This window comes from Pleurodeles waltl, chromosome 1_1 (assembly GCF_031143425.1).
Source record: "Pleurodeles waltl isolate 20211129_DDA chromosome 1_1, aPleWal1.hap1.20221129, whole genome shotgun sequence".
Taxonomy (NCBI): Eukaryota; Metazoa; Chordata; class Amphibia; order Caudata; family Salamandridae; genus Pleurodeles; species Pleurodeles waltl.
In genome coordinates, this window is record NC_090436.1 from 110,489,227 (window position 1) to 110,507,827 (window position 18,601).

General features: G+C 43.5%; 1 protein-coding gene across 1 annotated transcript in view; it reads left to right on the plus strand.

Moving 5' to 3' along the window:
• The window catches only part of PIK3C3 (phosphatidylinositol 3-kinase catalytic subunit type 3), a 699,052-nt gene that overhangs the window by 403,535 nt on the left and 276,916 nt on the right, over positions 1–18,601 (plus strand). The window contains exons 14-15 of the mRNA XM_069218786.1: positions 3,009–3,114; positions 14,676–14,792. Of these exons, the coding sequence (XP_069074887.1) occupies positions 3,009–3,114; positions 14,676–14,792 (223 nt within the window). The remainder of the gene's footprint in view (positions 1–3,008; positions 3,115–14,675; positions 14,793–18,601) is intronic.

Here is an 18,601-nt window from a genome sequence, read left to right on the forward strand (position 1 = left end):
AGAGCGGAGTTTCTTCTGAAAGTTGTCCCTTCTTTCACATAAGGCATCCTATCACTCTTCCGATGCTCTTCTAGATATCTTTCAGGCTGCATCGTGGGCATCGGTGCACTGCTGCCTTGACAGCCAGGTCTGACAGGAAAATAATTTTGGCTGTGTGGTCTTGCAGAACATTTTGACCTGAGTCATTCCACCAACCCACCACTGAGGAGATAATGCTTTGGTATCTCTTCTAAAGGTGAAGATTCTGCAGTTAGAAGTATACACGAGAGGAACCAGTTACCTTTGTTAACCCTCTTCTTCGTGGATAGTGTATCTAACCACATATTCCTCACCACTGTTATTCCTCCCTGTTCAGTTCTGTGGAATGGACTCATTTTTCCATCTAAAAATGTTCCACATAAGAGATCTGCACATGGTGCGAACAGTACGTTTTATGCTCGGAGTCAAAGTATACGGATTTTGCCCAGAAAGAAACTGACTGCTTGGGTGGCACTTATATGCCGCTCAAGTCGTCACTAGTGGGGCGGGGCAGAGTCTACACAGAGCCACACACTGCCACCTACACGTGTGCAGGGGCTAGGCTTAAAAATCTTCTGTTTCCAGTCTGGCAGCTGGGGATACTGTAAGGGTGCGGAGTCTGGGATTAGATAAAGTATTCACCAGAAAGGGCGCTGCTGAAAGTAAGTAAGTTGCTCTTTATTACATTTTATTCAGAATCCCTTGTCCATGGCAGAGGTGTCCCTCCACCCACTTGACATGAAAAGACTGTTAAAATTCTATCTAGACAAGACCATAGACTTAAGAAAGTCCAAATAGTTATTTGACAATTGTGGTCCGTTATGAACAGAGTTTGCCACATTGTCACAATCTTTTTCTAGATGGATAGTTTCTTGCATTCTCCTGTGCTAACAAAAAACTAACAAACCTTTACCTGGTAGGCCACCATACTCAGTATTTTAAACATGTCCATCCTGAAGTAGATCGTTTTGCTTTGGTAACCTCTTCCTTCATATGTGAGTCCAGTTCTTTGGAACTCATTGTCAAATGGCATATTGTGCTATCAGTGTCTCCATAAGGGAGACGGCCTTTTTAAGCTGGCTGAAGTGGCAGAAAAAATGTCTTTGAAACTCGTGGCTCCAGGAATGTTGTTTGTTTACAGGACAATATCCTGTATAGAAGGCACTTGTCCCCGAAACATTCTATACCTGCACTATTCCTCTGTCAAGACAAACTGAGAATTGAAAGGCAAGCTACTCTGTCCATCCTTGTAGCTCGATTGATATGCATTTCCTGACTAGCCCTAACACCATGGATATCACTTGGATCCCCTCAAGCCTTATTCAAGGCATTGCCTTTAACCATTATAACCTTGCAAGCACTCTGGTCCTTAAACGATGTGTACTTAAAATGGGTAAATGTTCAGAATGAAATCTGATAAGTTTTACTTTTTCTGCAGCTGACTGTCTCTAACTTGTTGGGGCTGCATACATCCTGAGCTCAGCCAAAGTGCACAAGTGCCACAGTGAAGCCACAAATGGCTTCCAGTACCTAACAACCAAGGCATTTCAAAGGCATGGCGTCCTCTCTGTTGCCTAGTTGTTCGATCATCCTGTCCTTCTTAAGAAATGTAGCTCAGAATCTGTCAGAGGGACAACTGTATCTTGACCTTCCGGATACGAGATACTCACCTGTATTTAAAAGGGTACCAGTTAGCTTTGAACTTGTATTGGGCTCTGAGAAACAAATGTATATGGAATTTCCACATTCTCCTGAAAGTTTCCCATAGATTTCATGCTCTCCTGTTTCCGGACTTTGTTCATGTCCCCAAGTAGACAGACATTGCTGCGCCTCAGTCAGAGAGCCTGTCGGAGCATCTGAAGTTCATGCATGACTATTACAGGCATGAAGGGACTCCAACAGGCACTTTAAATCCAAACTCCTAAGTATCCACTGAGGGATTTTAAAGACTACTCACCAGATTCATGAAAATAAAAAAGATTCTCGCGTTCCTCAGAGACCACTTCGCCCATCTGTTTGTGCTGGTAATTTTCTATTTTATGCTGACAATTTTTCTATTTTGCACTGGTCCAACTTTAAACAAATCCATTTATGCTTTTCATATACTAATTTGGTAAACTTGCAACAGGTTGCACTTGTGCTTTAGTGTATTGAATCTCACCAGCTTCTCTGGCCTCTGTCATGTTTTCCTTTGGTGCACTTTGGCTGAGCCAGTTTCCTGGTTGTGCCACATAGCAGAGATTCAGCTACAGTAAGTTGGTTATGTTCTATACATTCTGTAATCCTTGTTCAATTAACATTTATGTTTTTGACAGAAGGACATTTGAATACAGTTTCTCAGTAATTAAGTGGTTTTATCGCTTAGAAGATGTTTAATCATGCTTAAATTCTAGAATAGTTATTGTTGCTATAACATCGACATGAGGAACCTATTGTTTTAAATCCTGATGCATTATTCTTTGAATTCGTTCTGTTGACAGAAGGACATCAATTTAATTTTTTTTTGTCAGTTATTGTCAAATTTTGAAAACAATTATGGCATGTGGAGACCCACTGCTAGAAAAAAAGCTCCTATGACATGATCACCTCATGCTTAGTGAGCAACACTAAGATATCATCCCACCTGATGTATTCAGTTTTAGTTGAAAGGGATTAATAATGTGTCAAATCATTACTACTCTTTATGGAGGAATGCTTAAGTTGTTGCTCAAAAGTTAAAAACATTTTGATAGTGTCTCTCATTTGGACTCCACCCTAGACACGATTTGGCGGTTCATAGTCAGGCCTAAGTGCGGTGTTCCATTGCTTTTTCAAAGTTGGATGATTTACTTTACTGATCAGAAGCAAAAGTATATGATATTTATGAAAAATCTTATTGGTGCGTTAGAATTTACAGATTGTGAAAATCAGCTGTATTACTTACTAAGCAGAAGGAAAGACCTGACAATCCATTTAGCATCACTTGGACCTTTTCTACTTATATTTTACAGGTATGTGATAGTGGAATGTGAAGACCAAGACACTCAGCAAAGGGACCCAAAGACCCATGAGATGTACCTGAATGTAATGAGGTGTTTTAGTCAGGCATTATTGAAGGTAACACTATCTCCATAGATTTAAGTGAATGAAGAATTTGTTGTATGAAGGATGCTTGATTATGATTATTTGTGGGTCTGCTTTATTTACAAGAACATACCATATTCAATGGCATTGTGATGAAGGCCTGGAACTCCTCAGTAATAATAATACAGTGTCACTCAGTGCCAAATTTCAGTCCTTGCCTTTCGTTTTGCAAATCATGAATTTCACTTTTAATAGTCCAGTTGATTCAGTTAATTTAAAGTAGGAATACATGTCCAAACCTGCTATGCTATAATGTGCCTAATAAAACCTTAGTACTGGAAACAAGGAGTCTGCATGTAAGGGAGTCATATAACTTACTTAGAGAGTCAAAACGTGTTTTTATTCAGCAATGGGTCTCTTTCTAGGAGTAAAATGAACTTTTGCAGGCTAATTCATACAGATATAGTTCATTATTATCCAGCATTGCCAAGAGCCCCCATGTAGCACATTCACATAAAGGCCTAATCACAAAGAAATCACTAGAACTGGGAAATCTGCACATTGTACATTTACTCCAGCTGAACACAGAGATTTCATTACATACTCCTTTTTTTTTTTTTTTTTTTTTTTTTTTTTTTTATTGGAAAGGTATCATACAACAAATACAAATAAGAAAATAAAGCAAATAACACCCAGCGGGGGATAAACCTTTGGAAGACAAATGTCCATCTCTTAAATGGTGACATACCATTTTGGTTTAAACATTTAAACATTATGAGCAAAAATCCAAACCTGAAATGCCCCCCATATTACCTTCCCTTTCCTCCTCGCATATTTCCCTTTCCGTTCATACAATGCTGTTTCCAAATAATACACTGACAATAATCTGGCCAACCATTGTTGCCAAGTCGGGGGTCGGACATTGAGCCAGGCGGATGCTATACATAATCGAAATACTGCCATAGCCACAAATATAAATGCTTCATAAAGATTGTCCGTATCACCCAACACCCCTAAAACCATTACCTCGGGGGTTAGGATTAGATCAAATCCCAGGACTTCTTTCAATACAGATTGAATGCCCTCCTTCAGATCCTTCAATTCCCCGCATGTAGCCATCATGTGTACAATATCTATTCCATACATTCTACATCTTGGACAGCTGGTTCCCAATAAACTGCCCCATTTAACAAGATGAGCTGGGGTATGATACAAATCAAACACAGTTTTATAATGTTGTGCTTGGAGGGAGGAAGAGAGTAGAATAGTGTGTCCCAATTCTAATGACCTTAGAAAGATTTTACTCCCGTCTTCCAGTTTCCTACTCCACTTTTCACAATTCTTCTCTAAATCATCGGGCTGTTCTAACATTAATAATCGATAGATTGACCTGATTGATATATTAGGATTAGTCACAATATCATCCAGCAATTGAACGCTCCTAAATCCCTGCACCCCTCCTGTTTTTCTTAAAAGGAAATCTCGTATCTGAAGGTATTTAAAAAAATCCCTACGCTCTAAACCATAACACTTCTGTAGATCGACAAATGCCTTAACCCCCGAGTTATCAAAGAGATTCCCCAACCTCTCTATACCTGCCGAAACCCAGCTTGCCATACATTTATCCTTGAATATGTCGGGGAGCAATGGGTTCTTTTTGATCATGGTATAACAATTATATCTACCAAAACCTTTCTTTTTATACCATGACCGCCAGCACTTATAGGCCGCCTCCAATACCTTATATCGAGTTTTCTTATAGTACCCGGGCTCATGAAAAGTTACCAAACATCCATTAGCTGTTGCACCCATCTGCAGCTCATATATATTAGGACTATCCTCTTCTGGAATCCCTCCTTTTTTAGAACCCCATAAAGGGCGCATATACTGAAAGGCTGCCGCCATTTGTTATAATTTTATATTCGGCAAAGACCACCCCCCCCTTTCTCGGGAAAGTGACATGAATTTATTATCTATCTCTTTAAATCTCGAGTTAGTAAAGCTCAATGGTACAGCCCGGAACAAATACAACAGCTTAGAGAGGAAAATCATTTTTACCATATTACACCTCCCCATGATGGTTAAATGTAAATTATTCCATCTGCACATATCTTGTCTTGCTTTAGCAAGTATGGGATCCAGATTTAACTTAACAATTTCTCCTACTTGTGGCGTGATATCTATTCCCAAATATACTGCATGGTCGACCCTTCGTGTATCCTGAGTGCTGGTGTATTGATTAATCAATATCTGTGTTTTATCTCTGTTTAGACGATATCCAGAAAATCTTCCGAACTTCATTGACACCTTTTCAACCTCTCTCAATGCCGGATCAGGGGTGGGAGTTAGTATAGCAATATCATCTGCATATGCTAGAACTTTTATATCCCATCCCTGCCTATGAATTGGTGGAATCTTGCTGTTATCTTCAATCTGTCTAAGCAAGGGATCTATATAAACAGCAAACAGGAGCGGAGAGCATGGACATCCCTGTCTAGTACCTCTCTTAACCTGGACACTCTCCGATTGTCCCCCCATTAGTTGTATTTTGACTACCGGTGATCTATATAGAGCCCTTATTGCTGCAATAAATTTCTTCCCTAACCCATAATACTCCATTACATGCCATAAATACTTCCAGCTCACCCGGTCAAACGCCTTTTCCGCATCTAATAATGCAACTGCCATCGGCTCCTGGGCCACTTCTGTAGCGTCCAAAAGTGCAATAACTTTTCGGATATGATCGGTAGTATCTCTTCCTGGCACAAACCCATGCTGACTAGGAAAAACTATCTTCCTGATCACAAGAGATAGTCGAGCGGCTAATATCTTTGAATATATTTTAGTGTCGCTATTGATTAGTGTAATTGGCCTGTATGACGCCGGGTTTGATGCGAGTTTCCCTTTCTTCAAAAACATTACTATATTAGCCGTATCCCATGATGGTGGAATTGCCCCTCCATTCTGTACCTGAATAAACAGTTCTATCATTACCGGAAGCAATATGGCTTTAAATGTTTTATAAAACTCTAAAGGAATTGAATCGGGGCCTGTAGCTTTACCCGTGGCTAAATCCCCCAGTGCTTTGTCAATTTCCGAGATATCTATTTGTTCCCCTAGATATGAAGTATCACTCTCCGATAATTTATTAACTTTAATGGGGGTTAAAAATCTCAATATTTCTTCATCCGAGTATATAGATGCGTCATCATACAATTCCGTATAATATCTGTGGAAAACCCTCCTAATTTGATCCACTTCTACAACCATTTGTCCTTGCCAATCTTTAATCTCTCTAATAGTCCCGGATGCTATTTTCTGGCTTGCCCGTATTGCTAATAAACGCCCGGATTTTTCTCCATACTCGTATCCTAATGAACGCTGCGCAAGATATTTCTCTGCTATTCTTTGAGTCATAGTTTCGTTAATTGCGGCTTTAGCTATTACCACTTCCTCCTGAACCTTTTTAACATCACTCCCTGTTTCTATCGCCACAACCAACTGTCTTTCCAATACCCTCAGTTTCATTTGAAGATCTTTTACTCTGTTTTGGGTACTTTTTTGCTTTTTTATACTAAAACTCAATGTTTCACCACGTATTCCAGCTTTTAAAGTGTCCCAGACTATCTCTACCGGAGCTGTCCCTTGGTTAAACCCCAGAAATTCGGCTATCCACTTACTCATATGCGTACAATATTCCGGGTCCCTAAGAAGCCCTCTTTCAAATGTCCATCTCCTCTCCTTTTGTTCCAACCCGTCTAACTCCAATTCTAGTACTAGGGGATTATGATCTGAAACCACCCGCGGATATAACTCCATCTGACCCTGGTTTAATAGTACTGGGGAAACCAGAAAATAGTCGAGTCGTGCTACTTTCATATGCGGGGCGGAGTAATAGGTATATCCAGGATCTGGCTTACATAATCTCACCCATGCGTCCACTAATCCTAGTTCTTTCTGAATAGCGACCATTGCATTATATACTCGCGGTTTCCGCCCTTGGTATTTCTTTGTAGGCACTAAAACATCCTGTAGTCCCTCCCAGGATCCATTCAAATTACAATCGCCACAAAGAACATACGGGGGAGCCCATCCTATTAATTCTATAGCCAGGGTATCTAAAACTATTGGGTCATCCGTGACCGTGCTGTACACGGAACAGAGTGTTTCATTACATACTCCTATTGCCTCAAATTTCCACACTGTGGACAATCTGTAGGACTAAGTGTACCAGACGTGCTTCTGATAGAGACTTCTAGCCGCAGATTATTTACCTTACAATATTCCCAAAACATCTGACTGGATCCAGATTTTTTTTTTAGCAGTCCCCTTGAGCCCAATAGGTGGTGTAGTTCGGCTCTGCATGGCATTGTTGCAGTCGTCTGCTGAGAAATGACGTGTGGTGCCCACATAGGCACCACCCCAGTGTGCTGACCTCATTTGCTTCTTTTCAGTGACATCAGCGCAGATCCAGATGATCTCCTCTGACTTTTGTTTGACTGACTTTTTCTTGACCGTTTTGTCAAAGTCGAACCAGTGTGCCTTTTTCTAATGCTTTTTTGGAGTATATCTCCAAAAGAACTAACTGGTTTCAAACCTTGTGGGGCCTGCCATAGGCAGATGATGATGACAGAACCCCACTTGGTGTGCTTTTGGTGACTGGAAAGGGAACACTACTCCAAGGCCTGTGCAGATTTCAGGATCATGAATCCAAAGGGCAGCCACGAGTGGGCCATGAAGCTTCTGCCTACTTGCCACGTGATTCTGTACAGCTTCAGGTCCCGTTCGTAACAGAGGTCCCAAGACTGTTCTTGAAGCTGCTCATGACAGTCATCGTCAGCAATCCTAGGCTTCAGGAAGAAGTCCAAGAAGCTCTTCGACTTCTCTGTGTCAGTTCCATTCATTGAACGGGGTGTGGAATGACACCACAAGTCCAGGCCTGCTCCCAGGTCGTCCCTGTGGAGCCTGCGCCTGACACTGGGTCCTCTCTGAGTTTCCTGGAGCCAGAGCGACCCCTCCCCAACCTTGTAAGTTTTATGAGGCCATGAGCCTCATTTTTCATCAGTAGGGCCTGTGGGTTCAGAATGTGATACGACTGGATCTTCGCTGGCAGGTTCGTCCTTAACAGCAGTTGGGCTTTCATGATCCATTGGAGGATCTGGATGGCCCTGGCTGTAACTTTGGGACCTCTTCGTGGGACTGTTCCAGTGATGCCATTCCTGGCACCACAGATGCAAACCCATCCTGATTCCAGATGAGGTGTGAGGGCCTGGCTGATACCAATGGCCTGGATACCTCACCAGACATTGACCTCTTCTCTCCTCCCACAGTGGCATGGAAGGGACTTCATGTGTGATGGTAGTTCAGAGGGCTACTGAGATCGTGGACCTTCAGCTGCTCACGTTTGTAGTCAAGACCCTTGTCTTGACAGAGGTGCTTCAGCCTGGCATGTTCTCCTCGGGCCCCTTGTTTCCCTTTAATGAAGCCCTCACTGATGTCCTACTCGGAGACTGGGCCAAGCACTGCACTGACACTTCTGTGCATAGGAATATCTCCTACTGCCATCACCCCACACCTGGGGACCAAGCCTTCCTCATCCAGCATCCCACACCTGAGAGTCTGGTAGTTCAGACTTCTACCTCAAAAATCTACTTTGGCGCTTCCCCTACTGCACCTCTGGATAAGGAATCCAAGAGGCTGAATACCTCCAGAAAGAAGATTTTCTCTTTCACCAGTCTTGTACTGCGGTCAGCAAGTCCAGGATATTTGAACTATGATTCCAGTTTTACAGCATCTATCCTGAATTTGAGTGAGAGACTCTGAGGCTGCTGAGTCTCATGGCCTCCTGCATTCTGCTGATAAAACATGCCCAGTGGCATATGTGGACTCTGCAATGGGATCTGAAGTCCTAGTAGGAACACCATCAGGGAAATTCTCTGACCTTGCCTAGATATGGAGGGTATTGTAAAGGATCTGCAGTGGTTACACTGACCGCGAGTGGATCAGCGGTAGAGCACACAGAAGTGACAGTGGTGTCACTCCTGGGTTAGGGTGGCCATCTTGGATAGGTGTTCAGAGGTCTCTGGTCTCCAGCAAAGTCTCAACTCCACATCAGCCTCTTGGTACTGAGAGCGGTTTACCTGGCATTGAAAGCCTTTCTTCCTTCCAGCAAGAGAAGGCTGGTTCAGTTGTTCATGGACAACACCACTGCTGTGTGGTATTGCAACCAGTAGGGTATGGTGGGGTCATGGAGATGTCAAGATGACCAGTGTCTCTGGACAATGCTGGAACAAGGCATTTTCCTAGTGGTTCAATTTCTGAAAGACTCTCTGAACACCACAGTGGACAAGCGCAGCCATTGATGCATCGCGGATCACAAATGGCGTATCCTTCAGGAGGTAGTACAAGTTCTCTTTAGAGATTGGGAAGAACTTTTCCCACGACCGACTAGAATGTGCAGTGTCAATACTTCTGCATGCTGCAGTTTTCAAGGCAGCTCTCGCTCAAAGACTCATTTTGTCGCAAGTGAAGATCAGGACTGTACGCCTTTCTGACGATACTGCTCATGCCCAGAGTTCTCAAGAAGATCAGGAATGACCGAGCCTAGGTCATTTTTGTGGCTCTGGATTGACCAAGGAGGGTCTGGTATCCTGAATTCCTGACCATGAGCACCTGCCCTCCTATTGGACTGCCCCTTTAGGAGTATCTCTTGTCGCAGCAATAGAACAGGTTCCTGCACTCTCTACATGTATGGAGGGTATTTGATCTCCCTCTCGGAGTATGTGATGTCATCTTGGCATCCATCCACGAAAAACTATTTATGGCTACTGATGGGACAAATTTGTCGTGTGGTGTACTGCTAAATCTGTTGATCCTCCTATCTGCGCCCTTGTCTGAAGTTAATTTGTTTGCCTTATCCCTTGGCCAGCCTTGCTTTCGGCATAGTTAAAGGATCCAGTTCTGCCAGTTTTTTGCAGTTGGTGGATTAACCCTCCCTGTTTAAGTCACCTGTTGTGACTCATTCCTTGATGAAAGCTTTGCAGCATATGTTCCCCCTACACCTTTCATTGAGCTCGATTGGAATTTGAATTTAGTTCTCACCTTCCTTATGTGTCCACCATTTGAGCCCATGCACAGCTGTCCCCTGAGACTGCTTACCATCAAAACAGTCCTACTTGTGGCTATAACATCTGCCAGGAGGGTTAGCGAATTGCAGGTGCTCCTGGTTAAACCTCCCTACTCAACATTTCTCAAGATAAATTGTTCCTTGAGCCCTGTCTCCTTCTTGCCAAAGGTGGTTACACTTTTTCATGTCAGGAAGAACATCACACTGCCTTCCTTCCTCGCTCCCCTCACATCCTACCAAGGAAAAAGAGAGATTCCACCGCATGGACCCAAAAAGAGCATTGTCATTTGTAGCAAAGGCTTCTGGGTGAGTGACCAACTCTTTGTTGGAATTGCACGTGAAAAGAGAATAAACACAGTTAACAAAAGAACCATCGCTAGGTGAATTGTCCCCAGTGTCAAAATGTGCTACACAATGGCTAAGAAGCAACCCTCTGAGTGTTTTGAGAGCTCATTCCACCAGAGCTAAAGCTGCAGCCACTGCGCTAGCAAGATGAGTCCCAACTCTAAACATCTGTCATGCAGCTACGTGGGCATCACTGCACATGTTAAATGAACACTTCTGCCTAGACAGTCAGGTCCAACATGATGGGCATTTTGCCCGTTCAGTCCTCCAGGACTTCTTGATGTAACACAGTCCTCCGGGGATCGATTGCTTTAGTATCTTTTCTGAGGCTAGGAATCTGTGACTAGAAGTCTTTGTCAGATCAAGAAGTTACTTTGATAAAGCCTTATTCGGTAAAGATTCTGGCTAGCTGTAGACTCCTTACCGACTTTCCCATCCTCCCGGTTCTTCGAACACTGGTTATATCACCTCAGTTTGACTCCGTGCTTCTGATGCTGAAAAATAGTCAAGAACTGAGGTCAGCGCGCTGGGGTGGCACCTATATAGGCACTGTACACATCATTTTTAGCATGGACGGTACCAACACCATCCGGAGCCAAACTACGCCACCTACCGGCCCACACTGGGATTGCTCAAATTTTCCAGATTCAGGATGGAGCTTGGGGGATATTCTAAAGTAAGGAATCTGTGACTTGGTAGAGTGTCTACCAGATAAAGCGTCAACAAAGGTAAGTAACTTGTTCTTTAGCACATGTAAGCTTTTCCTTGCTTTCAATACTAGGAGAATTGTTTTCTGGTTCATCCTTACTCTCTATCAGAATTAGTCTTTGCAATGTGAAGGTGAGGAGCTCAGCACAGTGGGCCACCAACCTGAAGCCAGAGGATGTATTGACCTCTAGTTTGCCACTGAACATATAATGATCGAGACCCGCCGACTAGGTTACCATGTATGCTCACTGTATGGGACAGTGTTTATTAATTTTGTCATGAGGCGCAAGGCATGGTTTCTTCATAAAACAATGCGTGTCTCACAGCACCATAGACCTACGAGGGGTAAGTGAAATAAAAAGAAATCAGGATAAAATGAGAAAGGAGCGCAGTAATGAAAGGAGAGTGAAAACAGGTAGCTAAAGAAAAGTGGAAGGTAAGCAAAACCATAAATAAAGTTAGGGGGAAAAGAATAGAAGAGAGATGAAAGTAGAATGAACACGCAGAAGTTGGGGTAGAATATGAAAATAAGCATTAAAAAGGAAAGGAGTAAGACGTAATAAAAAAATACTTGCAAAAATGGAGGCAGACACACAAAAGGGGAGCAAGAGTGTAAATTGATTATAGAGAGCATTAAATAAGGAAAGGAAACGAAGGTGAAGCATTCATTCAGACAATGCATAAAATAAGGCAAAGAAAATGATGAGAGAAAGACAGAGAGACAATAAATTAAAAGTTGGCGGATTGAAATAGAATGCGTGATCCTTCGTACCAGAGGGATGAAAGGGAAACCATGCAGTAAAATATCTAAAAATACGAAGCAGAAAAAAAGCGGAAAAACTTGAAAATGTGAACTTAAAGCCGCTTCTACACTCCTTAGCTCCCTACCTACGTTCACACTCTTTAAATACATATGACCTATTTTTCATTTCCCCTGAAAAAGTCTCACCTTAGCAGTCGGCTTCAAATTTGAATGTCCAGTGTCCTCCAGTAAAAATATTTTGATGCTCTATAATTGTGGTACCTAACCTTTTGACTTCAGTGGACCCCCACTTTATCCTTTCTGGAACCGGGGAACCCGACTGAATCCTTATTGAAATCCGAGGAATGTCCCCCCCCCGCCCACCTCCCACCCCCGTACCTCAATGAGTCATTACTGAAAGCTGGGGACCTAAACTGTTACAATTATATAATTTTCAAAGCAGCCACGGACTCCCTAAGGAGGCTTTGCGGACCCCCAGCAGTCCCCGGACCAGATGTTGGGAACTACTGCTCTATACCTTCTCCACCCAAATGGGAGCAGATTTGTAAAAATGTTCTCACGATCTAGCAGTCTAGCAAACATAAACTTTGTTGAGGTGCTTGAGAGAGATTCACCACTTTTTTTAAAGAGCTTGACTTCTAAGTTTGGATTGTTGTGGGTTCAAATCGAAAATAATGTGTGATAACTCCTTTATCATATATTTCTGACCAGCAGTTTATGAATAGTAATGACAGGTAGTGTTTGCGTCTTGTGATGTAGTTCCATTTCTTCAAAAATGTAGTAAGATTGCATCGCACACGAGCATTTACTGCTTATGCGAAGTCTATGAAAATGCTAAAAGGAGCTAAAGGTTCTGTCATGTATTACTATCTGCTTTGTTGTGTAAATGTCTTTATTATTTGTTTATCAAGTGTAGTTTCATGATGTGGATCAGCAACAAGCGTTTCCCAAGTAATAGAGACGCACTAAGCATCATAACAACTCTGGATAAGGGGAAGAGAAGAACAGCATATTCTGCTTCATATTTAAAGTTTCCTACAGAAACTTGAGAATTTTCAGTTCCCTCGAAACTATAAATAAGGCATTCCATTTTTTTGGAATGATTTGCCTTTAATGTATCTTTCCTCTCTTGAGGAGCAGATTTTGTTTAGGTACCTAAAAAGTTTGAGATGTAGTGATCTATGAGGGAGGTTGTCATTTTGAAATACCTTTCTGCACTATGGGGAGGAAACTTAGTGAGTTATTTCAGAACTCGAGTTATGTTATGGAGAATGGCTTTTAGAGGAGCCAGGGTGGACTTAGAGAGGCTTGAAGGCAATATGCATCCATCATCCAAAGTAGCCACTATAGCAGATGAAAACCAATGATTTAAGCAGCATTCGTTAGAGCTTTGCTTGGTTTGAAAAGCAAACCTCCATAAGAACCTGTTGCCCACCATTTCAAAGAATTGTCCTTTTTATGATTGTGCATTCTCCTGGGATGATGTGAACACTTTTCAAGTTGAAGCAAGAAATGTCTTAAAAGTACAATATATGTGAACCTAGAGGTATTTTTCTTAAGCTTTCGCTGACAGAGGGAAAACACGTCTGCAGATAACATACCCCTGATTAAGAGTTCACAAGCCTGCCTAGTCCTTCCTAAATTTGGGTACTAGCCAGCAAGAGTGTCTTTTGAGCTTTGAGTGGTGGTTAATGACCTGTAGCCAAATGATGCTGGTAGCAGTGATGCAGTGGATTCACTTTCACTTATTGCTGCTCTGCAGTTTTGAGGTGCTAGGTTGATTGCAAGGATATATAGAACGCTTTTCCGATAGAGTGTTGTTCTTTAGTGGAACTTTCACACAACTGCCACACAAGACACAGAAAAGCAATGGCAAAGCCAGAAGGCTCCAAGGCTATTGCAGATTAGCTTTGCCTGTGCTTGTTTTCTACTACTTGTGCTCAGCACTTGCAGGACCTGCGCTGCCATCATCCATCCCAAGTACTGCCCATCCCACTAACTGTCCTTTGTATGTTACCTATTGGGCGGAGCAGAGGTGGGTTGGCAGGAGTCTGCCGGGGCACCACAGCACTGTCATTCTCATCTGCTCAATGGGTGTGGGCTGCAGGTCCAGGCCGCCTCACTGGCCCCGAGTACTGGCTGGGTCAGGTGGACAATGCTCCTCTGCAGTACATCATCTACTGGGTCGAGGGTTGGTAAGCATGGTCCTGGGAACCGACGATCAATACTTTCTACGACAAAAACAACATAAGACCTGTATAGACAGACTGTAATTTGGAGGTGTGAACCCTTTCAAGCGTTTCGCTCAGGTGAAATCACCCATGCCCCGACAATAAATGCCTGGGTGGGCTCAGGCTGCCGGGCAGAAGAGACAGCTGGCTCAGACTAATGCCTGTTTTTTTACTGACTAGGGCAGCTGGGTTTTAGATGTGCCCTCATAATGACTCGCACAAACATTGAATAATGGTTTTCAGACTGATTGAATCCTTGATTAATTACATTTTTTATTAATATTTATACGGTCTTAGTACCTTTCAGTATGCATTATGTTTAAAACATTTCAATATAGATTATGTTTATTAGATTAAAATCTAACTTTAAAAAAAAACACTGAAGTAAAGAATTGCTAAATTCTTCTTTCTCTCTTTTAAGGGCGATAAGTCTGTGAGGGTGATGCGTTCATTGCTGGCAGCACAGCAGACCTTTGTTGATCGATTGGTTATTCTAATGAAGGCGGTGCAGCGGGAAAGCGGCAAAAGCAAAAAGAAGGTAACATATGAAGCATTGAATATCATTCCTGTATTATTATGACTTTGCTCTCCTACTTTTCTTTCCTCCTCTCTGTTTTAGGTCAGGCTAGAAGCACTCTGCTGTCTCTTATATCTCACATGAACAAGCACACCAAAAGAGCCCTTGAGTCAGTCCTCTTCAGCCATTTCTTCATTAAAGTGTCTTTCACATTTGGAGACTTTATGAATTTTACACAGGTGATTAGTCAAAGGATGTAGGTCTGGTTTGGCTTTACAGCTTCTTTTATTTTGTAGCTACCTCTTTCTGGAAGGGGATATGTCCCTTCCTGTGCAGTCATGTTAGTTAAACCAGGATGCTGCCGTTTAACATTGCCAATGTGTTTTCTGTGAGATAGTGTTTTCTGTGAGATAGTGTTCCTTAGGTCCGAATCCCGCAAAACCATTTTCATAGGACTGTAACCACATAGATATTCGTTCGGTGCTTCACTGCTCCATGGTCCACCTCTCCAATAGATATGCTGCTTTAGTTACAGGAGTCTTAGTGAATGGTTTCTCACAGAGAGAAAAACTCCCTTTAAGAAGAACGGGAGAGTTTGCTATTAGAGACTTTTTCCTAGACCACATTTTAAGTTACCCCTTACCTAATCTGATGCTCCCATTCACACACACTTCTGCATGCCTCCCACACAGTGCTGATCTTCAAACGTGATAGGCAACAGTGCTTAAACGCCCTTCTGTGGCATGTGAGGTACAGATGTGTATGCCTGTGAGGTGTGCACTTTGTTCACATTTAGCCCAAAAGGACCTCCTTGGCCAATTAAAATGTCACTACTCCCTGATATTGATCCACAATGTCACACGCAAAGTTGCTTGCTAGGATTGCGATCACTATGACGTCTACAATGAGGCCCTGATACCATCATCAGTGTGTACCACAGCTCTTGATGGTGAAGGCAGAAGTATGGATGTGTTTAACAATAGACTTTTACTAGGACTGGCACTACATTCAAGGCAGCAAATTCATGGGCATATGTTGGTGCCCATCTCCCTTGCTTACACCTCATACCCAAATAGAACAGAATAATCTTGCACGAGTGGGATCAAACCTCTTTAGCTGTCATTGAGCATCTTCTTTCACCAGCTGTCAAGTACATCTGTTCATAGACAGCAGTGGTCGTTAAAGATAATTTTCTTTAAGCCAGGCGAGGAAACTGTGTGGACGGAATAACTTCCCTACCAGTTGGGCAACGTTGAAGGCCCAGCTGACTGAATGCTGCATGGTGAGAGGCCCTGGGACCCAAGAGTGTTACAGCGTCCCTAGCAGGGCCTACTCAAGCATCATAAGCATTCCAAGAATTATGAGTATGGTTTGGTGGTGGCGTCAGTCATTTGCACAGTAACATGATTTGCTTTGTGGGAGCCCACATAAGACTCTCTTGAGATCCCTTGAGACAGAGGTTTTTTTTTTTTACTTCTTTGTGCAAGGTCTCTGGCATTATGTAATGTTGGCAGCAACTCCTTCCTCTTATCCTAATTCCATCTGACATAGATTCCTAGCCTTTGCAGTCTAGAGATAGCATAATATGTCTGAGATTAATGTTCATGCACAGATCTGGTGCTTAACCCCTAGTCATGAGTCTTGTATTCTTGTAAGGTTTATCTATTCCAATCTTGCTCTTGTATTCTGGTTCATAATTATTGTATTCTGAGTTTATGCTCATTTGGGGTTAACTTTCACCCTGTTCTTGAATGGAGTCCCATTCCCCTTCTTTCAAACGATTTTGATTCCTCCTGATCCTGTATTTTCACTCCCAGTATCTTTATGTATCATTCTTTCTTTCTTGGCAGGCTCTAGCACCTTCCACCTAGAAAGAAGGACCCTTGGTTTGGAAGAGTTTTGCCTCTCAAACTGTCTTTATTTCTACGGATGAAAACTCAGATTTCCTAGCCCCAGGCCCTGCCCCTTCTTTACCCATCCGCATGGAATTGCCCCAGGCGTCAGACTGGATGCGTAGAATTTTGCTTGAGCAATACCCCAGCGTGCACTATCCGTTCAGTTCAATGTGGCGTCATTAGCGCCAGATGTGACATCGCGGTCACCTACATAGACTCCACCCTGATGCATGGACTTCAGTTCTTTTCTTTCCGCGCCAGTTGGCGAAGATCCGGAGAGCGCTACCCCACTATTGTTTTTGACAGACGTTCTTCAACATTTTGTTGAATATTTTTGTAAGTGTGTCGAGGATGACATCTATAAAGGTAGTACTCAGGCCGTGTGGCGTCTGTCACTGCGCCATGTCAGTTACAGACCCACATCTTGTCTTCCTATGGTGTCTTTAGTGTGACCATGACTCAAAGTCGTGAGACATTGAAGGCTTGGATGGAGTGGTCCACTCCAGGAGACCCAGGTCCTCTTCTTCCCACTCGAGGTCCTCGGGGCACTCGGAAAAGAGGCGCAAAAAGAAGTCTAAGCAGACTTTGACTTGACCTCGTCCGTTGGCTGATGCGGCGAGATCAGCACATCGACGTTCCAGTCACAGTTCCATGGAATCGATGCCAGGTCCGACTCTGCGCCTCCCTCCATTTCCGGTAGCTGGGGCGACCCCCGCTCTGATTAAAGACTTTTACGAGGCCCTGCGCCATGTATTTGAGTGAGCTGACCCCTCAGGAACGCCTTTGGGGCTGGCGGAGGCCCAATCAGGTTTTGCGCCAGGGGCTTCAGCCTTGCCTCCAATGGGGTCTCTTGGATCCGGACTGGTGCCAGTTGTACCCATGCAAAATTCTCCGGCATCCGTCAGGATGCGGATGCTGCTAGCGCCGCCGGCAACAGCCCCATTCTAATTCCAGACGATTCTGAGCCAGAACGGTATCGCTGATGCCCATTCAGGCACCCACAAGAGTCATATCGTTGCCTGAGCATCATTTTTAAAAGCCAGGCATAGGAGAAGATTGGTAGGGGTCACTGGACTCTTTAGAACACCAGTTAGATAGATCTATGGACTGGTATGAGAAACTAGGAAAGACCAGTGGACTGAACACATCCCCAGATACTGCCTTGCTCTCTCTCCCCTCTGTGGCTATGGAGGAAGGCAGCTTCTTATGCAGTGGTGGTGTGTAGGGCAGTGGAGATCCTCAACCTCGAACAGCCCTCATTGGCTGTCAAGACTAATCTTTTGACTGAAGTGCTTCATTCAGCCTGGCTTCTACTTCTGAATCCACCCAGCCCTTTAAGGAGGCACTTACTGATGTCCTGCTGGGAACTTGGTTCAAGCCCAGCACAGTGGCTCCTGTAAATAAGATGATTGCCCGCCACCATCGCCCTGCACCAGGTGACCCTAGTTTCCTCAGCTAACACCCCACCCCGAGAGCTTGGTATTCCAAGCCTCAACTTCCCACAGCATGTTCCCTTCAGTTCAAGAGGCTGGACAGACTTGTAAAGAAAATGTTTCCTCCCACCAGCTCAGCATTGATGTTGGTGAACACCTCATGCTTATTGGGCCATTTCTCTCAAACCTTATGGGATACAGTTGTGCAAGTGCTGCCACGGGTCCCAGAGGAGGTCCGACCTTCCTCTCCCAGGCAGTGAAAGATGGGAAAAATGCGGCAAAGTTCACCATTCGGTGTGGCCTGGATATGACTGACTCACTGGGCAAAGTGGTTTTGTCAACGTTGGACCACACCTGGCTGAGAACATCCGTCTTTTCAGGGGACGTCCAGGCAAACCTTACAGACATGCCGTTCGAGGGGACTCACTTGTTTGGCGGGAAGCCAGACTGGGTGCTGGAGCGTTTTAAGGACTCTCTGGCTATGGCCAAGTCCTAGAGCATC